Source organism: Anopheles coluzzii, chromosome 3, assembly GCF_943734685.1.
Source record: "Anopheles coluzzii chromosome 3, AcolN3, whole genome shotgun sequence".
Lineage (NCBI taxonomy): Eukaryota > Metazoa > Arthropoda > Insecta > Diptera > Culicidae > Anopheles > Anopheles coluzzii.
In genome coordinates, this window is record NC_064671.1 from 28,206,035 (window position 1) to 28,227,745 (window position 21,711).

Sequence of the window (21,711 nt, forward strand, 5' to 3'; positions counted from 1 at the left end):
TTTATTCTACAGAAGTATATTTATTTTATTAATAAAAATATAAAAATAACATTTGTAGACATGTCCTTTACTGGAAACTGACCTTATTCATTATATATTCGGTCTTAATTTATATTAAATGTTTTGTAAATGCTTATTGTTTTTTTTGCTACTGTTTTCAGTTTTATTTGCACGGTCATTTCCTGAGCATATTGGCATAATACATAGAAATAATCTTCCTAAAAAAGAACTTAATCTCAATAGATCATCTTGTTTAATATATATCTTACATTTTTCAACATCAAAACAGCTATAAAGTAAATGAAATATAATTAGACTCGTGCACATAGACTTCCATCAACTTAGTCAAACACTTACGCAAACCTCATTATCCTTTTACACGTGACCTTGAACAACTTCACCGCGGGCAATGTTAATTAAAGACCAAAATTCTAATTAAGTGCAAATACTTGAATCATTCCGCAGACTAACCGCTCCGCATGCTAAACCACTAATCCAGCGCTGGTCGCAGGTCGGTTGCACTGCGGTTGCTGGACGATGTGGTCAAGTGGCGCATTGGTGCTGGTTCCTATTTTTTGGTTTGATTTCTGATTTTTTCGTTCCGTTTTGTGCCATTTTAATGGTGCTCTTACTTTGGGGCCAAGTTTTAATATTGTAATTATCAACCCGCCTGTTGACCAGTGAGGCAGGCGGTGCAATAAAAAAGGACCTGAAAGCACACTTAATATTTCATACCACGAAGGCAGGCAGGATCCAGGATGGAGAACAAAAAAACCCACTCAAGCTGCACTCCAGGAACTTAACTCGCACTACAGTGCAACTCAATCACACAAAAATCGGTCCATTTCCTGTTTTGTTTCGTACTTGGAACGATGCGACCAAAACTTGATTTTTTGAAATGGTTGCCCCGAACTCGAACAGCTCCTAAACGGAAACCATTAAAACCGGGGAGGAGAGTTTTTGTTTGCCCCTCATTCACGGGTTTACCAAAAAGGAAATTTTCTTTCGTTACGTTCCTGAAGGAAGCACAACATTTGGTGAATGAACATTTTTCATCGATCCTCCTCTCGTCCTCACCTCGTGCTTGTTGGTTTGTCAAAGGGCCCTCTCCGATGGATTCCAATCGGTACGAATCGGTACGGAGTTGCTCGAGTGCTATCGAGAGCCGTGGCCGGAAATGGGAAACGATCAACTTCAACGCCGCTATAATGACCACCGTTTCTTGCGCACCCTCTACGCCACGCCCGCCGACGATGTTGCCAAAGGCAACACCCCGAAATGACGGAAAACGGGATCCACGCGGGAGGCAAATTCAAATTGAACTTTTATCCGAACGAATATCATCTTCATTTTGGGTTTGCACGAGGGGAGAAAACTTTTGCCCCCTAAAAACCCTTCCTTCACCCTCGTTGTGCTTTGGTCCTCGTTTCTCTGGTCCCGGCTTGGGTGGTATTGCTTGGTTTGTGCGCGCGGGGAAAACGATATTTCCACTTCGTCCGCACAAAAACAAGAAACTTTTAATTAAGCATTAAATTTTATACCAATTCTTCGGCTTCGCTTGTGTGGTGTAAGGGGCAAGCAGGGACGGACTCCTTCAAGGGAGAATGTGTGTGTGAGTAGTGGTAGAGGAATCGTTCGTAAAACGACCGGTGTGGTTAGGAGTTACCGTTAGGGGCCTCCGAAAAGCCTCCGGATAGGCAATTGAAAGGAACCGATGGTTGTCAGCAATCCGAATCAGCAGCTGAATTGTAATCGGTTAACCGAAAAGTTTTGTTAATCCACATTACGATTAATGGAGGCCGTTTTCCCCGTCGATGGCGTTCTGGTGTCGCTCGCACGGTGCTTAGGGGTAGTCAATGAAGTGCCTGCCCATGATGTTGCCGTCGTTTTTGCCGACACAATTTGCCCGTACGCTAAACTTCCACCGGAGAAAGTTTGTACACAGCGCGCTGAAGAAGCAGAAAGGGCTGGTGTGACCGAATTTCGGGGCCGGCTGATTGCTAACGGTCACGAACCTTTGGATTCGAATCCGTTACCACCGACTCGTGTCGAGTGGAATTTTGCGGGTGCCTTTAATTGAATTACCCGCAAGCTGGCAGGTGGAAAGTGTAAGCGACAAAACAACAAAAAAGTGTACCCATTACCCATTAGAACCGAACACTCGTCAACGATGGATTAGCTAATGGGGATGAAACGTGTCGTTAGGGTGCGGTAGCAAACGGGGCCGCCGAGACACCCATCAAGCAATCAACCGACATTAATCGTGATCGTGACGGTGCGAGATGGGTGTACTTTTAATTTGAAGAGTTTGGCCCAAACGCACCCGGAAGCTGGGAGTTTAATTTAATTTGCTACAGATCGACCACTTCAACGGGCGGTTGAGTTTGTTTGAAGATTGGCTTGAAGTGTGTGAAACGACACGGTGAGCATCGTTTGAAGGATGAAGATGTGTTGACGATTGATGGTTGTTTCCATTGTTGTAAGCAGTGGTTAATGTACTTTTGAACCGTAACATTGGATGGAAACTTCTTTTCGCCGTGAAACATTTGACTGTTGATTGCACAGAACAGCTCTTGTTAGCTTTGTCTCGGGCTTTTTTAGGTGTTGAAGCTATTATTCAGGAGAATTTCATTTCAAGCTAGGAAAACATTGTCAATTAATCTTCCCTTCTGGATTTACACCGAATGGAAAATGAAGCTTTGAAATGTTTTATTAAACTAAAATTGAATACATAATTAAGATCTGAGTTTCAAATGACCTTTTATACATTGTCGACCTTAGCTCATGAAAAAACAAGCATGAACCATTGGGATGCCAGACAGTTAAATTGCTGCAAGCCGTTCCTAGCCGCTGGAATCGGCGATCAGGTTCTTTAATTCAATTTACAATCATCCCCATTAAAGCTTTAAGCATTCGCTCTCGCACAGCCTGTACAACCTAGTCCAGCATCTGACATTTTTCGGCAACCGTACGGTTAATTACCGGCAAGCAATACGCACCACGCCCCCTTCCAAAAGCGTTCACGCTGTAAGACGCTTTGATCCTTTCCATAGCCGTTGCGAGCATCTCCGGGAACGTTTTACTTACAGCCAAAACCATTAGCGGCTCATTACGGCTAATGGTCAGGGAATGGTCAAGTTCGACAGGAGGGGGGGAAGTAGGTGGGCTAGATAAGGCGGAAGCTGGTAGAGCGCGTGGTGGAAGGAGAAACCCTTTCCTTTTCTCCCCGAAACTCTGGGGCCGGAACCGAACACAAACGGGTACCACATCGTTTAACACTTTTATCCTTCCGGTTGATTAGTGGGCTGCTACTGCTGGTAGCGATGTGGAGTAGGGTGTCGGGAGAAGCTTTCGAATTCAAACGAACGCCAACTGGGGATGGGGCTTTTATGGGCTGCGTGGTGCAACTTTTCACCCTCGCGCACGTCTCGGAGTGTCTGGTCCATTTCAGTTTTTGAGGCTTGGCCCAATTGATCGTTAATTCGACGAAGTAGGCACGGTCGATGTTTTGCGCTTTGAATGGAAATAACAAAACAGAAAAGCACGAAGCACAGCTTTTGAAGCGAGATTTGAAAATCGCTCCGCAATTAGAACGGCAAGAAACGGAGAGGCAGTGACGGGTTGAAATTGTGTTTTAAACGCGATAAAAAGGCTCAATTTTTGGCTAGCTAAATTAAGATAATTATTCTCACGGGCCTTGAGGAGATCGGTGTTGGTTTGGACTGGTTTTTCGGCAGTAGGCAATAATCAAATGGGGCGAAATTGATAAAAGGCGCTTGCATTAGGGCAAATTGGCTGCTGGTTTTCGATGGAGTTAGGGGAGGATAATTTGTTTCCTTGGCTCAATATTATTTGATGTAGCTTCAATTAAGGGACGGTCCTGTGGTACAGTCGTCAATTCGTACGACTCAATAGCATGACCGTCATGAGCTCAAATCTAGAATATGCCGTCTTTCCCGCAGCAAGGATTGACTATCTGACTGTGTGTGTAATGAATTAATTCTCGAAAGCCTGTATGAACCGGCATGTCCGCGTAGGACGTTACGCCAAATAGAAGAAAAAGAAGAAGAAGCTTCAATTAAAATTGCAAGACAAAATCCGATTCGAGTTTCGATTGTCTTTTCGTTATATTGATTTTCGTTCAGTGAAATACAAAATAAATCGATGCGGTCATTGCCACCACATTATGCCTCTAAGGCGTCAATTTTTGACTCTTGTAGGAATAATCGTAATTTTACTAGGCATTTGAGCAGATTTTTGTCAATTGTAATTTTCCATTACATAAGCAATATAAATCCGTATCATTAGGTTATTTTTAGCGAAATAATAGTGATTTTTTTAAATTCTGAACCTACACCTGAAAACATTGTTTTTTTTGTTTACACCTGAAAACGCATACCAACTTTTTTCTGTTAATAAACATAATTTCTGTTCTTCACTCCATTTAAACTTCCAAACAGACATACAAATTGTTCTATTTTAAATTCTATAAATGACAATATTCACAACTTAACTTAAATTCAAAATTTTGGAAACCACAGTTTCAGAACTTATGTAAAATGTTAAAAATAAAGCGATTAACTCACAGTCATAATTTGATGCCTTAGAGACAAAAAATGATGTGCACTGTCAAAAATTGATGCCTCCGAGGCAAAGATTGTGACACGCTGTAAAAAAATGGTGTATTTGAGACCAAAATAGGTGAATTAGAGTTGAAACCTAGCGACAACGACTTTAAAATAGGCAATCTTTATTGCATTATTAACAAGAGCTGATTTGGGGGAAAAATAACAATCATTTCGTGGCTTTAAGTAAACCTTAGTTGCATTGGCGTAATCGTTATTGTCACATCTACTAACGAAACGTCGGATAGAACCAGGTCGCATAATGAATGTTACCGTGGTACCAATTTCCAGTTAGAATTTTTGTACGCCATAGTTTAATCGGCCAACGGGTCCGGTAATTGATAGCAAAAGCTTACTCGGTAATCGGTAAGCTTCAAGCTAAGGCGCAAAGGTTGAACCAAATTAGGTGAAATGTATTACCCGCGCGGATAATAAGTGTTGCTGCGCCACGACGAGAGTCGGCCTATAATTTAAACAGATCACCATAAATTTCCCACAACATCCGACCTCCTCCCTCGGTGCAGCAACCGGGAACGGTTTAGCCGTGCTGCAGTGGGCTTGAGGTTTTTTTTTACAGTCGAAACGTGTTGTGGTAGTTGTGCCGGTAGCATAGCCCTCGTCCTAGAACGAGCCACTAAATTGGTACAAAACGCTTGGTTGGGTACGAATGGAAGGTTTTGTGTGTGTCTGTGTGAGTGTGTGTGTGTGTGAAAATGGTATAAAAATAAGCGCACCCTGCGCAAGTGGTTTTCGCTTGGAATGATGCATACTGCATTAGTGCATTGGTTGCCAGATGGAGTGCAATCAGTTGCACCTGCACCCTGTTTGAAGAGCCGAGCGGAGCTGAGGTAAACGCGAACGGGTATTTTTCTTTCACTACTTTGCCGGCCACACAAGGACAGTTTGGTTGCCTTTTCGGAGACAGAAGTTAGCGCCGGTCGACCCTTCTTCGGCTAGATGGGTTCATTTCATGTTCTTTTTCCCACTCTTCAAAATCTTCACCTCCCCATCGGCTTTACCTTCTTTTACATGGTTGATGTATGCCGTTTTTGTGGGGGGAGGCCACTGCCACCGTCCTGCTGGTCCGCTTCGTGACTGGAAAATGAATGGTCAGATATGATAAATATTCTAACCGTGTGGCCGTACCCGCGTTGACCACGGTGAGCTTAGCGCACCGTCCGTTCTATCTCTTTTTGCACACACACTCACACACACACACACACACGCACCATCAAAGTTGTGGTAAGCTTTTGGGTGGTGTGTCGTTTATCATAATCCGGAAAACATGTATCATGTTTTCAGGTGCAATCTTGCCCCCCGCCCAAAACACCGGGAATGATTCAGTGCTTCGCGTGCCTCGGTGGTGGCCGTGCGAGCTGTCCCAAAGTGGCCACTGCGGGCATACAAGCTGTGAACGTTCAACTGGTTGTTGCTGGAAATGCGTGCGCTTGTATCTGTGTGTGTTTCAAATTCGTGGCAGAGGAAAATATAAAACACCGAAACATTCTACAAACGGAAGCAAACGGTGGGGCCAATAAATTATCGGCCATCGCAACATGCGCCCACACTACCTGGGAAACGCTCTCGAAAAGCGGTTTTGGGTGTACCAAAAAAAAAAAGAGTATGCATTGTCCACATTTTGTGTGCACCCATGGCAGAGGAAGAGGGCTCTGTGTTTTGGTGATTTTGGTTAGAAAAAAAGACAGAAAACTACATCCACCCTCAACGCAGTGGTCCCCAAAGTGGCCGTAAATCGCAATAACGCTGCGTTCCACCGAAACTAGGCAAAATTGGTGGCGTTGGTGGCATTGGTGTCAAAGAAAGGTTCTTTCGATTAGTAACCGGTGGCATGGCGGGGAGTTTTCGGAGAGCTGAAAGTTTGGGTCGCGCAAGTTCGAACGAGCTTAATTCGTGGCAATTTAGCTGTTACAAGTTAATTTCCATTTAATGGTCACACTTTTGTGTGGAGCGCAGCGTGTGTGTGTGTGTTTGCAGGGAACGATAAATCTCGCTAATGTTGCATCGATTTCGATCACCCGTTGATATTGGTGGGTTAGGGTGGGAAGGGAGGAGTTGTTCCCGAAATGAACTTTATCTTGTACATTGAGCGTCTAATGATGCATGTTTTTCGGAAGTAATTTATCGTGTCACTTTGCGCTTTGTCGATTATGGAAGGGAAAGCTGAAAAAACAGTTTTTGTTTCTGGAGTTGTCACCAAGATCATTTTAAATTACTTTAAGTCACATTAAATTAGAATATATACTTAAAAGGAATGGATTGGGGTGGAAATAGATGTAACAAATCAATTTTTGTACCACATTTGCATACCTTTAGGCGTTTTAGAGCGGTTAATGAGAAACGATTCAAAAAAAATCTTTCCAATCAATCATCCGGGTGTTTTCATTAGAGTTTGAAGCATTTTCGGCCCTTTTTTTCTCTGACATAATTAGGATAAAAGACAAGCCAAGGTAAATAACGTAAGAACAGAAAAAGAAGCACCAAACTCCATTCAATGACACGTTTCAGATAAGGTGAACTAATGCGCATCGAATGGTTGCCGTGTCGCCGATCCGTCCATCACCGTCGTCACGTGGCAAACGGAGCATTGACACGTAAAACTTAATGATGCAACCAAATGCAAACGGCTTCTAGCTTTCATCGTCTCCCGTCGTCTACCTTGCACCTTGGCTCAGTGCATTCGGGGCCGCTGGGGCTGTGTAATCCGGCTGCGGCAACCACCACCATGGTAAGGCAGGTAGCAGCAGGAAGAGACGGAGACCACCATTTGTCGGACGTAAATTGTGTGATGGCAGGCCTTCATCATTGAATGCGGCAGCGCTCGGTTGAGCAATCAGTGAGCCGCCACCTGACGGATGCTAATTTAACACCCTTCGGCACACCCTCAAATCGCCCAAAAAGCTGCAATCCTAATGAACGAGAGTGGACAAAGCTGCAAAAAAAAGGAAATAGGAAAGCGTTGCAGGCCGGATTGCGTCCCTCCAACGTGACATCTACGTGGTTCGGTTTGAAGCGGGACTGCACGCACACATTTAATCGGAGGGCAGGCGAATTTAAATCATGCTGCTGTAAATGGATGTCGATGAAACACAGATAGAGAGACAGAAAGAGAGCTGGAGAGACAGAAAGCGGCAGCGATTTCGGATGGGAGAAAGTGGAGGCGACGTTTGCAACATTAATCCAATGGAGATCGTTACGGAAAGCGTAACCTAATTTCGGGGATGACTGCAGGGGCAAATCCGTTGCGCGAGGGCAGTAGAATGATGCTACCCATTGCCGGCGGCCATTAGTGGAAGTCATTGCGGTGGAAATGATTATGCCGCTGTGCTGTTATTTTTAAATCTATTTTGTTTTCGTAAGCTCATCGGTTGGCAGTGGGACAGACGGGAGGAAGGATAACAGGATGGGGATGGTGCTTCGGGGGAGACACAATCGATGGATTGGAAGCCTCTTTTTTCGTAGTTTGATAGGGAAGCACATGATATGCCCTGAAGGGACATCCGATTTGAAAAGAGCGTAATTCATCAGACCAATATTTTTAATTCAATTTTTCAATTTAACACTGTAGGATGCTTCAAAATGTATGCAAGACAAATAAACCTAGGATTGAAGGAAACTATTAAAAAACGCGTTTTAAAATATGCAGCTAAGCGTGCCAATGCATAACTGATTATTGATGTAATTTGCATAAATTTAGGCGAATGGTGTTAAGAGAGCGTTCAAGCGCCTGAAAGAATGCAATAGGCAATACATAGTGCCCCAATAAAGAAAATATTGATGCTGTGAACTTACAGAAAGAGTATTAAACCACATCAATAGCAAATATTTATTTCTAAGCTTCCTTTCTGTACGTGTGTATGTAGTGTCCTCGAGCGGTTGGACGGTAATGTTAGAACGACTTTTGTTTTTAAACCTTGGAGCCATAAGTATATCATAAGCCCTTTAAACATGGTACATCTGTTGCCCTGTAATGCTTCTGCTATGTCTTGCCAGTAGCGAGCATATAGTTTGTATCTTTTTTTAATTGCATTCCCTTGTTTAAAATATCAAACTGCTTTGAAAACCGCAAAACAAGCAGTGCGTGATCAAATAATGCATGATGGGGCGCGGGAAAATGTTTGATTTATGACAATCTATGCGTTCTGCATATTGGACAGTGAATTATTTCACTCAATGCCTAGATAATAAACCTAACAATAGTTTAGTGTGGCAGCGTTGTTGTTTTCCCCGCTCGTTCCCGCTTCGCTGGCAAAAAGCAGTTTTTAGCAGTTATTTATTTGTGATCAATCGCAACCAAAGTCACGAACCCCGGTCCGGCGGCCGTAGCTAATAAATATGGAAATCAAGCTGGACGCTAGTGCAAACAGGTCCAATCACGACACGATTGTGTCGGCTGGACCATAACAACTGCCAGCTAATCGGATCCCTTGCCTCTCTCCCTATCGCATGCGGAACCCACCGATAAATGCCCGTTTCCAATAAATGTCAACTCCATCGCCGCCCTCCCCCCCTCCCCCCCCCCCCGCATGTCAACCGGGTTCGCTGCCAATGTATTAGTGAATTAAAATTAATGATAAACGTCATCATCGTCCCGCTAGGCAGCCGAGAGCGATTGAGCGAAGCTGCATTCCCGTGCGTGCATTTCGCATCCCATTGCGGTGCGATGGCTTGTGGTTACGTGTTGGGCAGGGGGAAACGAAATTTGTCACATACATTAAATATTTGTTTTGTCGGTCAGCGGAACGGATTTTCGATTCCGACCTACCAAACCGCCGTCGGCCCGCGCTAGAGCTGTGCAATGAATAATGGATGTATTTGCATTTCGTGACACCGCGTTGGTAACGGCGGTGGGTGGACTGTGAAGATTGTAGGTTTGGTGGAAAATATTTAGCGCTGGCTGGTTGGATGGGAAAGATCTGCCCGGTCCGGATGATGGAAGTGGACGCTAATTTGTGACTACAATCAATCGTGCTGAGGCATCGTCCGGCCATGGAGGATCGGTTGATAGCAATATACGGATTAAATTTGTTGCTTGGCTGCTGCCGCTGCATACGGCTGCTAGGCAATTGAATTTTTGGCATTCTCGAAAAACGTTCAAACTGGAGCTTACTACAATATATCGCTCCGAACGGTGCTGTTGAGGCTGTGGATGAAATGACAGCAAAAGTTACATTTTACCGAAGGCTTCTGGGACAAACCGATGCGTGATCGAACGGATGGTAAATTATTGCCAGGAGGACTGGTACGGTTTAGATACGGTGGCAAGCCTTTTTCGTATAAACTATCTAATGCTAGCGCTGGCAAAAAGGAACGATTCATCCGGAGCAGTTCCATATCCGATGGCAAATGAAATTCGTTTCATGCTTCACGGGATGCAATGGGTTCGAGTACGAACGGTTTTCATATTAGCACAATATGCAGCCTTTCCATCGGACACAGAGCGCTCGAAAGCGATGCTGGAAGGGAATATAATTGAGGGAATTAGAATGTACCATGTGGATGCAGCTACGGGTCAAAGGATATTATTTATGGTACGATCGTAGGGACCGATGTCATGTGTGTTAGCCAATGGCCCTCGTTACCTGTGCGTAGTTTTATGGTTTCCGTTTTCAAATCACTAACTGTTGTTGACTGGCAAATTACTCCGGGCGATGCATATTGAATTAGGAAGCTTCCTGTAAGATGACACGCTATACATGTAGCAACCCTTGGCCAGAGCCAGAGGCCAATGGTCATGGGAAGAAATCAATCAGGTAGAATAGGTTCCCTGCCCATTGGATGGTATTGGTTTTAATTGAGATGAAGATGCTATAGAATCCTTTGATCTGGCAAAGGATGTTTTCTTTAGAAAGCTTCAAAAGAGAAAGGTCTCTAAAGGGCGGTTAGTGTTGCACGATAACGAGCATGTCCGCTTGGTCAAGAACCATGTGTTACACGAGACGTCACAGAGTGGTAGGGACGTACAAATACAGTCCGGTCTTCAGATGCCAATGACTAAATGAACTTTTGCTTTACAGTGTGCTGAAGAGAAGATTAAATAAAATACAAGAATCATACCAAAGTCGATTGAATCACGTCCCGTCTTGTAGCAGCTGTAAATCATTCAAAGAATCAATACGTAATACAACTTTAATTTTAAAAAGAAAATTGTGATATATATTTAGTCCAACTAAGGGGAGGGTAACAGATCCATTTCGTTCAATTTAATTTGTCTGCTGCACATAAATCGTGTCAGGCCAGTGGAAATGCATGGAAACAAAAAATGAAAGCAGACACTAAACGTTTTTATTTGACGCAAATTAGGCAATGAATATTCCAACCAGCCTAAATGGTCCACGTACCAGCCGGTAGCACTGTCACGAAAGCACTGGGTGGCTGGGAGTAATGTACCTGATATTTAACGTACATTATACCGAACGGTTTCCTCTTTGCTCCGATTAAGGACAAAGCAAAACGAAATGGAAAACAAGAAGTAAAAAACAAAAAAAAAAAACAAAACACTCCACAACTGCTTTCCAATGACGGACGTCCGTTTGCATCGTAGGACATTTATTCTGCAATTAGTTTCTGCTACCTAGCCTTCGCAACAGCGAAATCGTACACGCGAGAGTCCGTTTTGGACCATTCCGGGACACAGGCACACGGACAAATGATAGGTAATGGTGCCTTTTTCCCATGCCAAGCTTTGCCTAGTAGGATACAGCGTTCGTGCCGCAACAGCAACCGATTTTTTTGTTTTGTTGATCTGCTCGTGTGTATGTGTGAGAGTGAACACAGTGATGATTAAAAAACAACACAAATACATGCCAAATTAGCCACCGGGGAGTATGGGACCAGGGGTATAATGAAATCATTTTCAAATGCGGTTCCCAAGCCAAATGTTTCCAGTGGTTTGGCTATATATTTTTTTTAATGTTTGGTTGTTGCTTCACTCTGTCCCTCTGTGAAAATCTGCCCGGGAGTAATCGGTTTGCAAATGATGTTGTTACCCTGGTGGGAAAACAGGAATTTGAAATCGTTTTTCAAGCGTCCGGAAAAAAGCGGATTGCCTGTGTCGGATGGCTGCGAGACTACGAGGCTTAATAGAAAAATGTTTACCGGAGGGAAACGGAATGGAGTGTATGAGTTTAATGCAAAAAGTAGTATATGGCGGCGTGTACGTAAGGCACATACGCTTGTGGGACACTATACGCAGTGGACCAGCGAAATCAGAACCTTTTGAAGGTTGATTTATTCGCGTTCATTAAAATTTATACGCACAAAGTTGGGCGAGCAGAGAGGATTTCGTTGCATGATTTTTTTAAAATCATTTCTAGAAAAATAGCATCGTTTTTTTTTAATTCAGGAGGGACGGCTTTGCCGTATTGCTTGAAAGAGCATATTTTATATGTAGGCAATGTAAATGTAGAGGAAAAAATTAAATTAAATATTGGTAGAAACGAAAAAAACGCTTAATCTGCTGTTATAGAAATAAAAAGCATTGCAATAAAGCTTGAAACATTCGTATTCAGCTCCGTCTGACTTTAATTATTCACGGTAGGCGCCTGAAGGTAGGCAAAGTATAATTCTGGCATTTCGCAATCGTCCAACTACTTTTTATTGTTTTACAGAAATACTTTGTCTACAGGGCAGGCTATAAAGGTAAAAAAGAATGTAAATGATATTTGTACGCCTCAAAATATTATAGGTTGCGAAAAACGCGAACAAATATATATATATATATATATATATATATATATATATATATATATATATATATATATATATATATATATATATATATATTTACATACCTTTAGGCGTTCTAACATTTTATTTTACCAAACCAGCAACACAATGGATAATCTAGCAACAGCTGGGGAACGATCTCAAGTTAACTTTTAAGCCCTTAATGAAGATCTTATAAGTGTCTACAAATCATTGGTAAACATAAAACAATAACAGTAGACACTTGAACTCTTCTAGCTTGTTGTAGCTTAAATGCATAACATCGAAACACGCTAGAATCGAGACGGTAATCAAAAGTGTCTTTAGCCAAAGTGTTATCATCGAAAACGTTCAGTTCTGCCCGTTAAGCTTCAAAAACATCAACATCAAATCATTAAACTTTCTGCCCGACTTTGCAAAATAATAACATCCTCGTGTTAAACGATTTTCGAACCAAGAGGTCCGCCGTTTTGATCATGTTTATCTTTAAAGTTTATTCAACACAAACACACACACACACAAACAGCTCCTGAAAACACTCTCGGGTGGATAAACACTTACGCCTTCAGGAAGCTACTGCCGCAGCCGCTGCTAGGCAAGCTGCTCCTTGCGGGGTAGAACTAGCGCTGGAGCGGGAACGGCGTACCGCTCGGGTGCCAAAGATAATCTTCTTCAACACTACTCAATCGATGCTTTGGCACCGGAAGCTGGCAACCCAGTGCGGGCTGCTTGCCCGTAGTAAACCGGAGTGTCGATTAAATGATTATCTAATAAACAGAGCGAAAAAGGCACGGCAGGGAGCCTCCGGAAACCACCCGCTTTGGAAAACTTCCTGCCAACCAAGGTGCCAGGTTTGTTTTGATGATCCCGAAATGGGCTTACTTCCAGCTCGACTGGCGCTGCCACACTCGGGCCAAAGAAGGTGGACTTCCTCGTGCACGGTGGTGCGGAAGAAACTTCATCGAAGCAGATCGCTTGCCAAGGCGGATTTGCTTATGCCTTGGCCCGGTTGAGCTGGCTGGCTGGCTTAAAACACTGCTCGGTGCTTTATTTTGTGGTCATCCGGGTACCCCACAGGCCAGTTGGCAAACTTCCTATCGTGACGTTCGTATCCGTGACGTTATTGTTACGGTATGAAAAAACAATAAAAAACTGGCAAGACAACTAATAAAGCGTCGCCGTATAATTAAGCTACGCTTGAGCTCACTTTTGGAACAACTTTGCTGGGAGTCGTTTTGGAATCGGTTAAATCGTTCGGGTGACCATGCGGACGGGTTGGGCGATTAAAAGCATTCACTGTAGAAAGTATGCATGCATAAAATCAAGTATGTAGCTTTGCTCGCCTGACCGATCCGCTGGAGTGTTTGGAATTGGGTGTTGTTGGGGGTTAAGGATGTGGGTCAAATGTTTTCCCTGGTTTTGGGCGGTTTTGTATTTTTCGCTTTCTGTTTACGAGAGGGTCAGAAACTGACCATTTGCTCAATCTCCCCCGTTTTTTGCTGTTTTTGTGATGGCTGGACTTACTGTAAGAAATCGGAACATGAACAGACGAAGGATGACATCACACTATCTGTCATCCTTCTCAACTACAAAAAGGGTGGTGGCCACAAAGCCGATTAGTTTGTAGGCCGAAAGCACCGATCGGGCCATATGGTGCGGCGGTGACTGACAACGTGGCCTGAGATTCAAATCAGCGAGGCTCGGATAACAATGAAATTGAAAGTGGCAAGCGTCAAAGTGACTATCAGGGGACCGTTCTACTACCGGGAGTGAAGTGGGGACACGGGCTAAAAAGGACAACACAACTGGAGCACTGTGGTAATACGACTCTTGAAACCTTAAGGGTGAGAAAAATGTAAAATCTATTTCCTCTTTCTCTCTCTCTCTCTCTCTTTCACTCTCTCTCAGTGGCAGTGATGGCTGAAAAACGGGTAGGCTGGAAGGTAGGACGAAAAACAAACTTAACCATTTTCTCTTTGACAGTTGATTGGCACAACTTGAATCTATATGCTAATCGGGTACCGTGCGTGTACCGGGTGTAAGCAACTGACGCTGTGGCCATTGTGGTGTCCCTTCTGCAGCACCACCGACGGCAACCACCAACACCCAGGTGTATTGGTTCGAGTGGTACATGTGTGTGTGTGTGTGCAAAGGATAAAGTTGGCTGGAAAAGAGTGCGTGAGAAAAGTGAGATTCGTTTCACCTTCTGTCAAAGTCGGTTATTTGAAGCAGGATAACGGAATTTCCGCAAAACCCGCACCAGTACCAACGCAAAATTGGGTGCCAAAAATAGGATCATGTCTGGGTGAAAAAGAGAAAGGCACACTTAAAAAAAAAATAGCTCCCACCCGGTGTATGACGGCACCGAACACCAGGTGGTGCGGCTGGTGAAACGTGGTAGTACATTATTTGAAAAGCCGGATCGGTTGATTCCCCACGTTGGGCTGTCTGCTGCGTAAATGGTGATGGTCTATGTGTGTAAAGTCAATTTGCACCGTATGTTGAAGCGTTGATGAACTGTAAACCGTGCACCATGTTGACGATATTTGCCGATCAATATTGATGCTGTAAAAGGGGATGGGGTGTGTACTACACTGTATCATCGTAAATATTTGCATAAAGTAATAATTTTATGACTACACACTCAAGAAAACGGTAAAAAAGGATCGTTGGTTTAAAGCAGGTTAAAAAAGAAGGTGATTTAAAAAAAGAAAAAAAAAGAAAAAAAAGGATTTCGAATATTTTGGTGCCTAAAAGTATGCAATGAATAGTACGGGAACAGGATCGGTTTAAAAAGAATGCCTGCATACTTTCAGGCGCTTTGTACGATTGGTTTGGCAGTTAATATGTTCAGCTACGCTTTTTCATTGTCATTCTACTTTGCTGTTGATTAAATCACACAGAATTGAAAATGAACAATTTGTTATTCTATTGAATTCATTGTATTTAAATTCTCTTTCAAATCAAAGATTTAAAAGGCTGTAAATTTACTTAGAGCCAATGACACTATTTTGGGTTTTTTTATGCACATAATGTAACGAAACACAACACAAGGAGGATTCCTCTTGTTCCGTTACATTGTTAACATTGAGTATCGATTTTTATGCAAATGTGCACTTTACCTTTCTGCGTATCATCTGCGCGCTTTATTTTTTTTTTAACGTTTTGCGATCAATTTCAAGGCAGCAAAATTGCTTGCGAAAGCAGCTTCCCCCGCCAGCAAGCGCAGTGCTTACGCCGAGACACACTTACCGTTTTCGATCGGAAAAAACCTCATAATCGATAAATTCACCGTAATGCCATTCGCCGGATTATTACATTATCACAGTGGCTCTAAAGTACGTCCATATCGTATCGTCTGCTTCGTGTTGTTGTTGTTCTGTGCTGTTCACGTTTCCTTCTTCAAATCGTCCCGATTATTATGCATTGGAATTGGAGTGTGGCCTTTGGCAGTCGGGTGGGAAAAAAAACGAAACAAGAAATGTGTGGAAATTGCTAACAGCAGACATTTGGTGAGAAGGAAGGAGAGCTTGTCGAGGTGTCGAGGAACGAGCTTCACATGGGGATGGAAAGGAAATGTGAAAATGTGTTCTCCATTGGCTTACACTGCGAGAGGTACTGGTGCTGGAGTCTTTCAAACCACTGGCTGGGGGGCAGGTGTAAGTGAGTTTGCTGTGGAAAAAGAATATGTTCCAAAGTACGCTGAGAATGAGGCCGATTTGAAAGAGCTTCTGGGAGCTTCGGGAGGGTATGGATTACAGGTGTGTGGAATCGGCAGCAAATGTAATGTTTTAGATGTTTGGGATATTGTTAGGTTTGTTTTTATTCAGCATTTATCCCCATGGTTCGTTTGCTTTCCAAGCAGAACTGTTTTGGAGGACGATCGAAAGAAGTAGTATGGTAAGCAGAATGACAAATTTCATTTTAGGGAAGTCGAATCACATTGTTAACATTGGCCACTGACACTGGTTCATCGTTCTGTTCCTTTGTACGCTTGACGCTTGTCAAACGAATGCCAATTTGTACAAAAATATGAAACAGAAATAAAACAAATTGATATTCATTTGAAGCAGCTATGCGTATCTTTGTTGTCATGATTTTAATGTTATTCTAAACAATAACAAACCGCAATCTGTTAAGCTGGAATGGTTTCAGTGCAAAACAAGAAGTGCTTTTCAAAGGTATTTGATAACACAAAAAGCATAAATTTAGGCGCTATGTGAAGTGAATTGCATACTTTAAGGCAAAAGAAATTGAAGGAACAACATAGTAAATCATTCTGCAAGTATACAGCCATAAACAATCATCATTCTTTCGGACGTTTCAATCACGCTTGGGTGGGTGTAAACACAAGAGAAAAGCAACACACAGACTTAATCCAAATATATTTACCTTTATTAAACCGCTTTTATCTCACAGTGGTACACGGATGCTTCGATTTGCACCCGCAAAAGAGGGAAAACAGTTTGCCTGCTTGCCAAACCGTGGCGCTTGGTTGGCGCAAGGTGGTTTTGTCCCTTTTTTCTTCCTCCATCGCTCACAGGGTTAGGGTTGTTCTTGCGTTATTTTTTGTTCTTTGTTCTCACCGCTTCGTTACTTTTCACTGATTCCATGTGTCTTTTTTGTTGTTGTTGGTTTCAGTTTGGAGAATTTCCACGGTATTACCTTATTACCACGGTAGGGAGAGTTTTCCTTTCTCTTCGTGGCATCATTAACTGTTATTTGTATTTGGACATGCTCGTTTTTTTTCTCTCTTTGTCGGTTGTGTTGTCTTATTTGCTGGGCATCGTTTTTTACTTCAACTTTTTCCTTTCTTTTTATATACAATCTTCCTACCGTCAAGTGAATCAACCTTCTGCACTTCGGCGACGCGTTTTGTTGTAGTTCTTTGTGTTTGTGTGTGTGTCTGTAAAGTGTAGTTTTACTTTAGAAAGAATGCTTTCAGTAGTTCTGTTGGTTTGCTTTTGAATGTTAGTTTTCTTGTGGGTTTTTTTTCATTTTTTTTTTTTTGCTTTGTTCAACCAGCACCGACTCTACACTTAGCTAACAGAGTTTTTGTTTATCATTTTCAACGTTTATTCTTCACAAACAACGCTCATCAAAGACGGGCAAATGGGTTTTACAGTTGGGGTTTTGTGTTTTTTTTAATCATCGTTCTTGTTCCCTACCTATCTCGCTGTTCCAGCTCACCCTTTACCGTTTTAGTTACGAGTTTCGTACTTTATTTGCATTGCTCCTTCGGCATGGAAAAGGAGTGTTTTGTTTTTGCTCTCTCTCTCTCGCTCTCTCTCTCTCTAATTAGTGTTTTAAATGCGTACCGTCCCGCTCTGCTTGACTTGAAAGAGTGATTTTCTATTAAATATTCCATCCATGTTGGCTTACCCTCGGTAAACTAATTTTAAATGTTAAATGAAGAGCTTTAGAAGTGAAATTAAATGACACAAACAGAACATCCAGCAACTTAATTCAAGTTTGCGTTACTGACAAAACGAAATTTATCTCTGTTTCGTTTGTGGAATGTGGAATGATGTTGGAAACGAATCGGGCAATCGGGTACGCCTGCCAGTTTTAGCCCCGATGTAGTTTTTATTTTATTTTATTTACTAGCTTTTACAAATACCATACAAAGTTACATCAAACGCTACGTTAAATTTGATTTATGCCATTTCGTTTACCTATATGTACAATGCGTGGTTCCATGCTGGGCTGTTCTTAATTAATCACTCAGCGGATGTACGGAGTTTCCGCTCCGTAACGCTGTGCTCACTCGACCGTGAGCTAAACGTCGATCGTAATTACTTTACACAAAACTGCAACCCCTTAGCCACCAGGGTTCGGTGAGTGGGGGGAGCTGTTTTAATGTGCACATTCAACATGGCTCGATTTGTATTCGTCTAGTTTTTTTTTGTTTTGTTTTTGTTTTTTGTCATTAGTTTGTCCTCCCGGATTCTCGAGCTTGCCAGGTGAACAGGAACAGGAAGCAGATTTCTCTGCTCGAGGTTCAACGTTTCGTCTGACTATCGCTTGTATCCCACTATGCTACAGCATACCTGTTTCTGTTTGTCTGTGTGTGTTGGTTTTGTTTTTGTTTTTGTTTTGCAGCTTCCGTCCCATCCGCCGTTCTACGTACAACGGCGCGTTAGTCGTTGGCATCGCTGGCCTCCTTGTGCAGTGAACTCAATGCATATTTAAGACGAAATTGATGACCTGATATGTTACAACTGCCAGCGGCAGATGAATGTGTGACGCCACCAGGACCGCATTCCCATGGTCACCGTGCTGCATGGCGGCCGGGTTTTCACCTGTTCCCGATTTGTTTGTGTGTGTGTGTGTGTGCGTGATATGACAGTGGAAAAGAGAGAAAGAAAGAAAAAGGCATACCATGAGAGTTTTGCTGCTGGCGGCGAGGTTTAACAGGGGAGGGAGAAAATGTCCTAGGAACACACATTTTATCAGAATGCACTGACAAACTCATTGTATGGGACAGGTTGACACCAGCAACCGGGGAACAAAAGGTTCCCGATGAGCGTTGTACGTCATAGCATTATGCAATGGTTTAAAAAAAATCAATACGACCAGTCGTGGCAAACATTTGGTTAGATGATGAAAAATTAAAAGTAAAATTTATGATTGATGGGAATATTCGAGGAATAAATTTAACACTCTTTCATCAGATTATCAAGCTAGTCACGAACGACATGCTGTAATTCTGTTCCATAAGGTTGCTAAGAAAATGTTTCATTACCACTCCTGAAGGTATGCAATATAGCAATTTGGTACTGCGAGGTGCCTACAAACCACATAGTACACATTTAGGCGCTACACACTGTATGAACAGTAATGGCTTCGCAAGTGCTGACTCGGAAAGATTTTTAAACAATGTTTAATAATTTATAAAATTTACTGTCATTATTGTGAGGGAATTGAATTGTTCAGGAGTAAAATTCTGACTGCTTTTTTAAAAATCTTAAAAGATGAAGCGATCTATAAAGGTAATGTTTTGTAGAAACAAATTTGAACGAACTATCTCAATGGAGCAGACGCAAGCAAAACTGTCCAACATGCCCCATTCCATTCGTTCATTGAAAGTTGTTGGTCCATAACATGCTTTTTTGTTGTTTACGTTCAAGCACCAGCATGCAGTGCTGGTTTACCTTTACTTACCGTTCAGAATATGCACCAGCGTAGAAGCAGCGACAGCGTTGTTCGAAACGCACGAATAGTTCCCCGAGTTGAGTGTATTCGTGTGTGAAATGACAAGCTCCGAGTACCGATTGTCTGTGGGACGAAAACAAAAAAAAAGCAGAGCAGACACAAAGAGCAGAGAGAATGTGTTAAAAAGATAGATGCTTAAGGAGCAGCATGAAGGAAGACGAAGGACTGCATGCGAATGTAAAGTTGCCGTACGGTTGAGTGCTGGCATTGCTTTATGCACCGTTGAAACGGATACATACATTTATTCAGTCAGCTGCACAGATTGAACTTCACCCCTCCCACATACATATCTGTATTCAAATTTGAATTTACATAAAGAGGTTACTCTGGTGTAAGTTTATCGTTTTGTCAGCGTGTTTGTGTGTGTTTAAGAATCACAACCTTTTTGCATTCGCTGTTGATAAAGGATAATGTGAGGCGGACGGCCGCAACCTACTTACCCGCCTCCGTTGACACGTTCACGCCCCGGTGCGCATCGTAGTTAATCATGCGATTGTTGTGATACCAGAATATGTACAGCGGTGGCTCGTTGCTTTGCACGACGCGACACGTTAACCGGAGCATCGAGCCCGGTTTGAGATACTTTTCCGACGGTCCAAAAATCTCTGCCTTTGCCTCTGCGGAGCGAGTGAAGCGGAAGCAGCAAAGAGAGAAAGGGAACGAATGTGATAAATGGAATACTGGTGGTGCTGATGGCACCGACGGCTGGGTGCTACTTACCAACCACGTCCAGCTTGACGAAGATTGACGTCGGCGGATGGGTCGAAACCTGACACTCGTACAGCCCGGCGTCCCGCAGCTGGACGTATTTGATCTGCAGTGGCCATTCCTGGTGGTTGAGAGAAGGGAAGGTAGAACGGTGTTTTGGTTAATATTTTGATGAAAATCGAATTTATCCCAACGAAATCATTGATTGGCGCTAGTTGGAAAATGAGCAAGTGTTTGAAAAGCTTTGTTTTGCCAGTTTGTAATTGGTTCAACGAACCTATTATTTTATTTTTGTGCTTAAATACTAAAGAAGCTGCATTAGAACAATAACAAGCATGCTACGTAATGCAGATTGCATAATGTTAGGCTGCCCCTAAATTGCTTTAGCACCTGAATGCAGGCTTTCATTTCATTTTCTTACTGTACGTTTGCTACAGAACCTTTTATTCATACATATATTCATTGTTTGTATTTTTTTTTAATTTGTTTGAACTGTTTCGGTGTAAAATACAAAATCTTTCAACATAAAATATCTTATACAGATTTGGACATTGACAAAAAACGCATTTTAGCTGAAGAATCATGCATACGCTTGCAATCAATTTACAGCAATGTTTTTGCCATTGCATTTGCTTAAAAGAGTAGTTGCTCCGTTGGCAAAATCGAATGCTCGCGACTGCAATAAAACCAGATTCACCGTCATGTTTTGATTTTCTCTTCTAAAATAATAAACGTTGCCACCACCGGCCACAAATGTTTATAGCTCAATTCATCAGCAAGGTCGTAGAATCGATTGATGTAATTGTATTGACCATGCATATTGAGATCCATTGCTGGCAATATTTCGGTTTTGATGTTTCAGCATACGGTTCGCTAGCCGACAACAACAAAAAAACGACAATAACCATCAATCCCTGAAGCCATAGCCGAGTTCTAGCCACGCGCACTCTCTGTCGGCCGCTCGATTGTTCCATCAATCCCGTCGGCCATTATTCGTCGGTGCGGATCGATATCGTGCTCGCAGCAATAGTCTATGCCGGTCACGACTTAGCGCGCCTACCGCGAGGGCACCTTTAAACGATGACCAATGGGACATTATTGCTCTCCACGCCTTCAACGTGGAACGTGTTTTCTTCGTTTCTCCCATTGTGCTATTATCCGCTTCCCCCCAAAAGGCTTCCCCCTGTTGGGATGCCCTGGGGGGAAGAGGGCGATAAAAGCAAAACTTTATCTACCACCATGGCAAGCGGGCAGACACGACGAGCGGTGGACGAATACGAAAATTAGCTCAATTGGGTCTCCTGGGGTGCAATGGGTACCGTCCCGGTCGTTTAGGGAACTAATGGTCCTGCTCCGGTCGTGCCCGTTCCCTACAAAGAATTGGTCCCCACAAAGTTTTGCGTGTTTAGGGGGTGGAGGAGCGTACAAACGAAATCGA

The 21,711-nt window shown here is 42.9% G+C and overlaps 1 protein-coding gene across 1 annotated transcript in view; it reads right to left on the bottom strand.

Moving 5' to 3' along the window:
* Window positions 1–16,723: 16,723 nt before the first annotated feature.
* Window positions 16,724–21,711, bottom strand: part of LOC120957818 (uncharacterized protein DDB_G0271670-like) — a 47,944-nt gene continuing 42,956 nt past the window's right edge. Inside the window, exons 7-10 of the mRNA XM_049608137.1 lie at window positions 20,286–20,394; window positions 20,006–20,182; window positions 19,515–19,628; window positions 16,724–18,652 (exon numbers count right to left, since the gene is read on the bottom strand). Coding sequence (XP_049464094.1) covers window positions 18,528–18,652; window positions 19,515–19,628; window positions 20,006–20,182; window positions 20,286–20,394 — 525 coding nt within the window. The 3' untranslated portion in view covers window positions 16,724–18,527. The remainder of the gene's footprint in view (window positions 18,653–19,514; window positions 19,629–20,005; window positions 20,183–20,285; window positions 20,395–21,711) is intronic.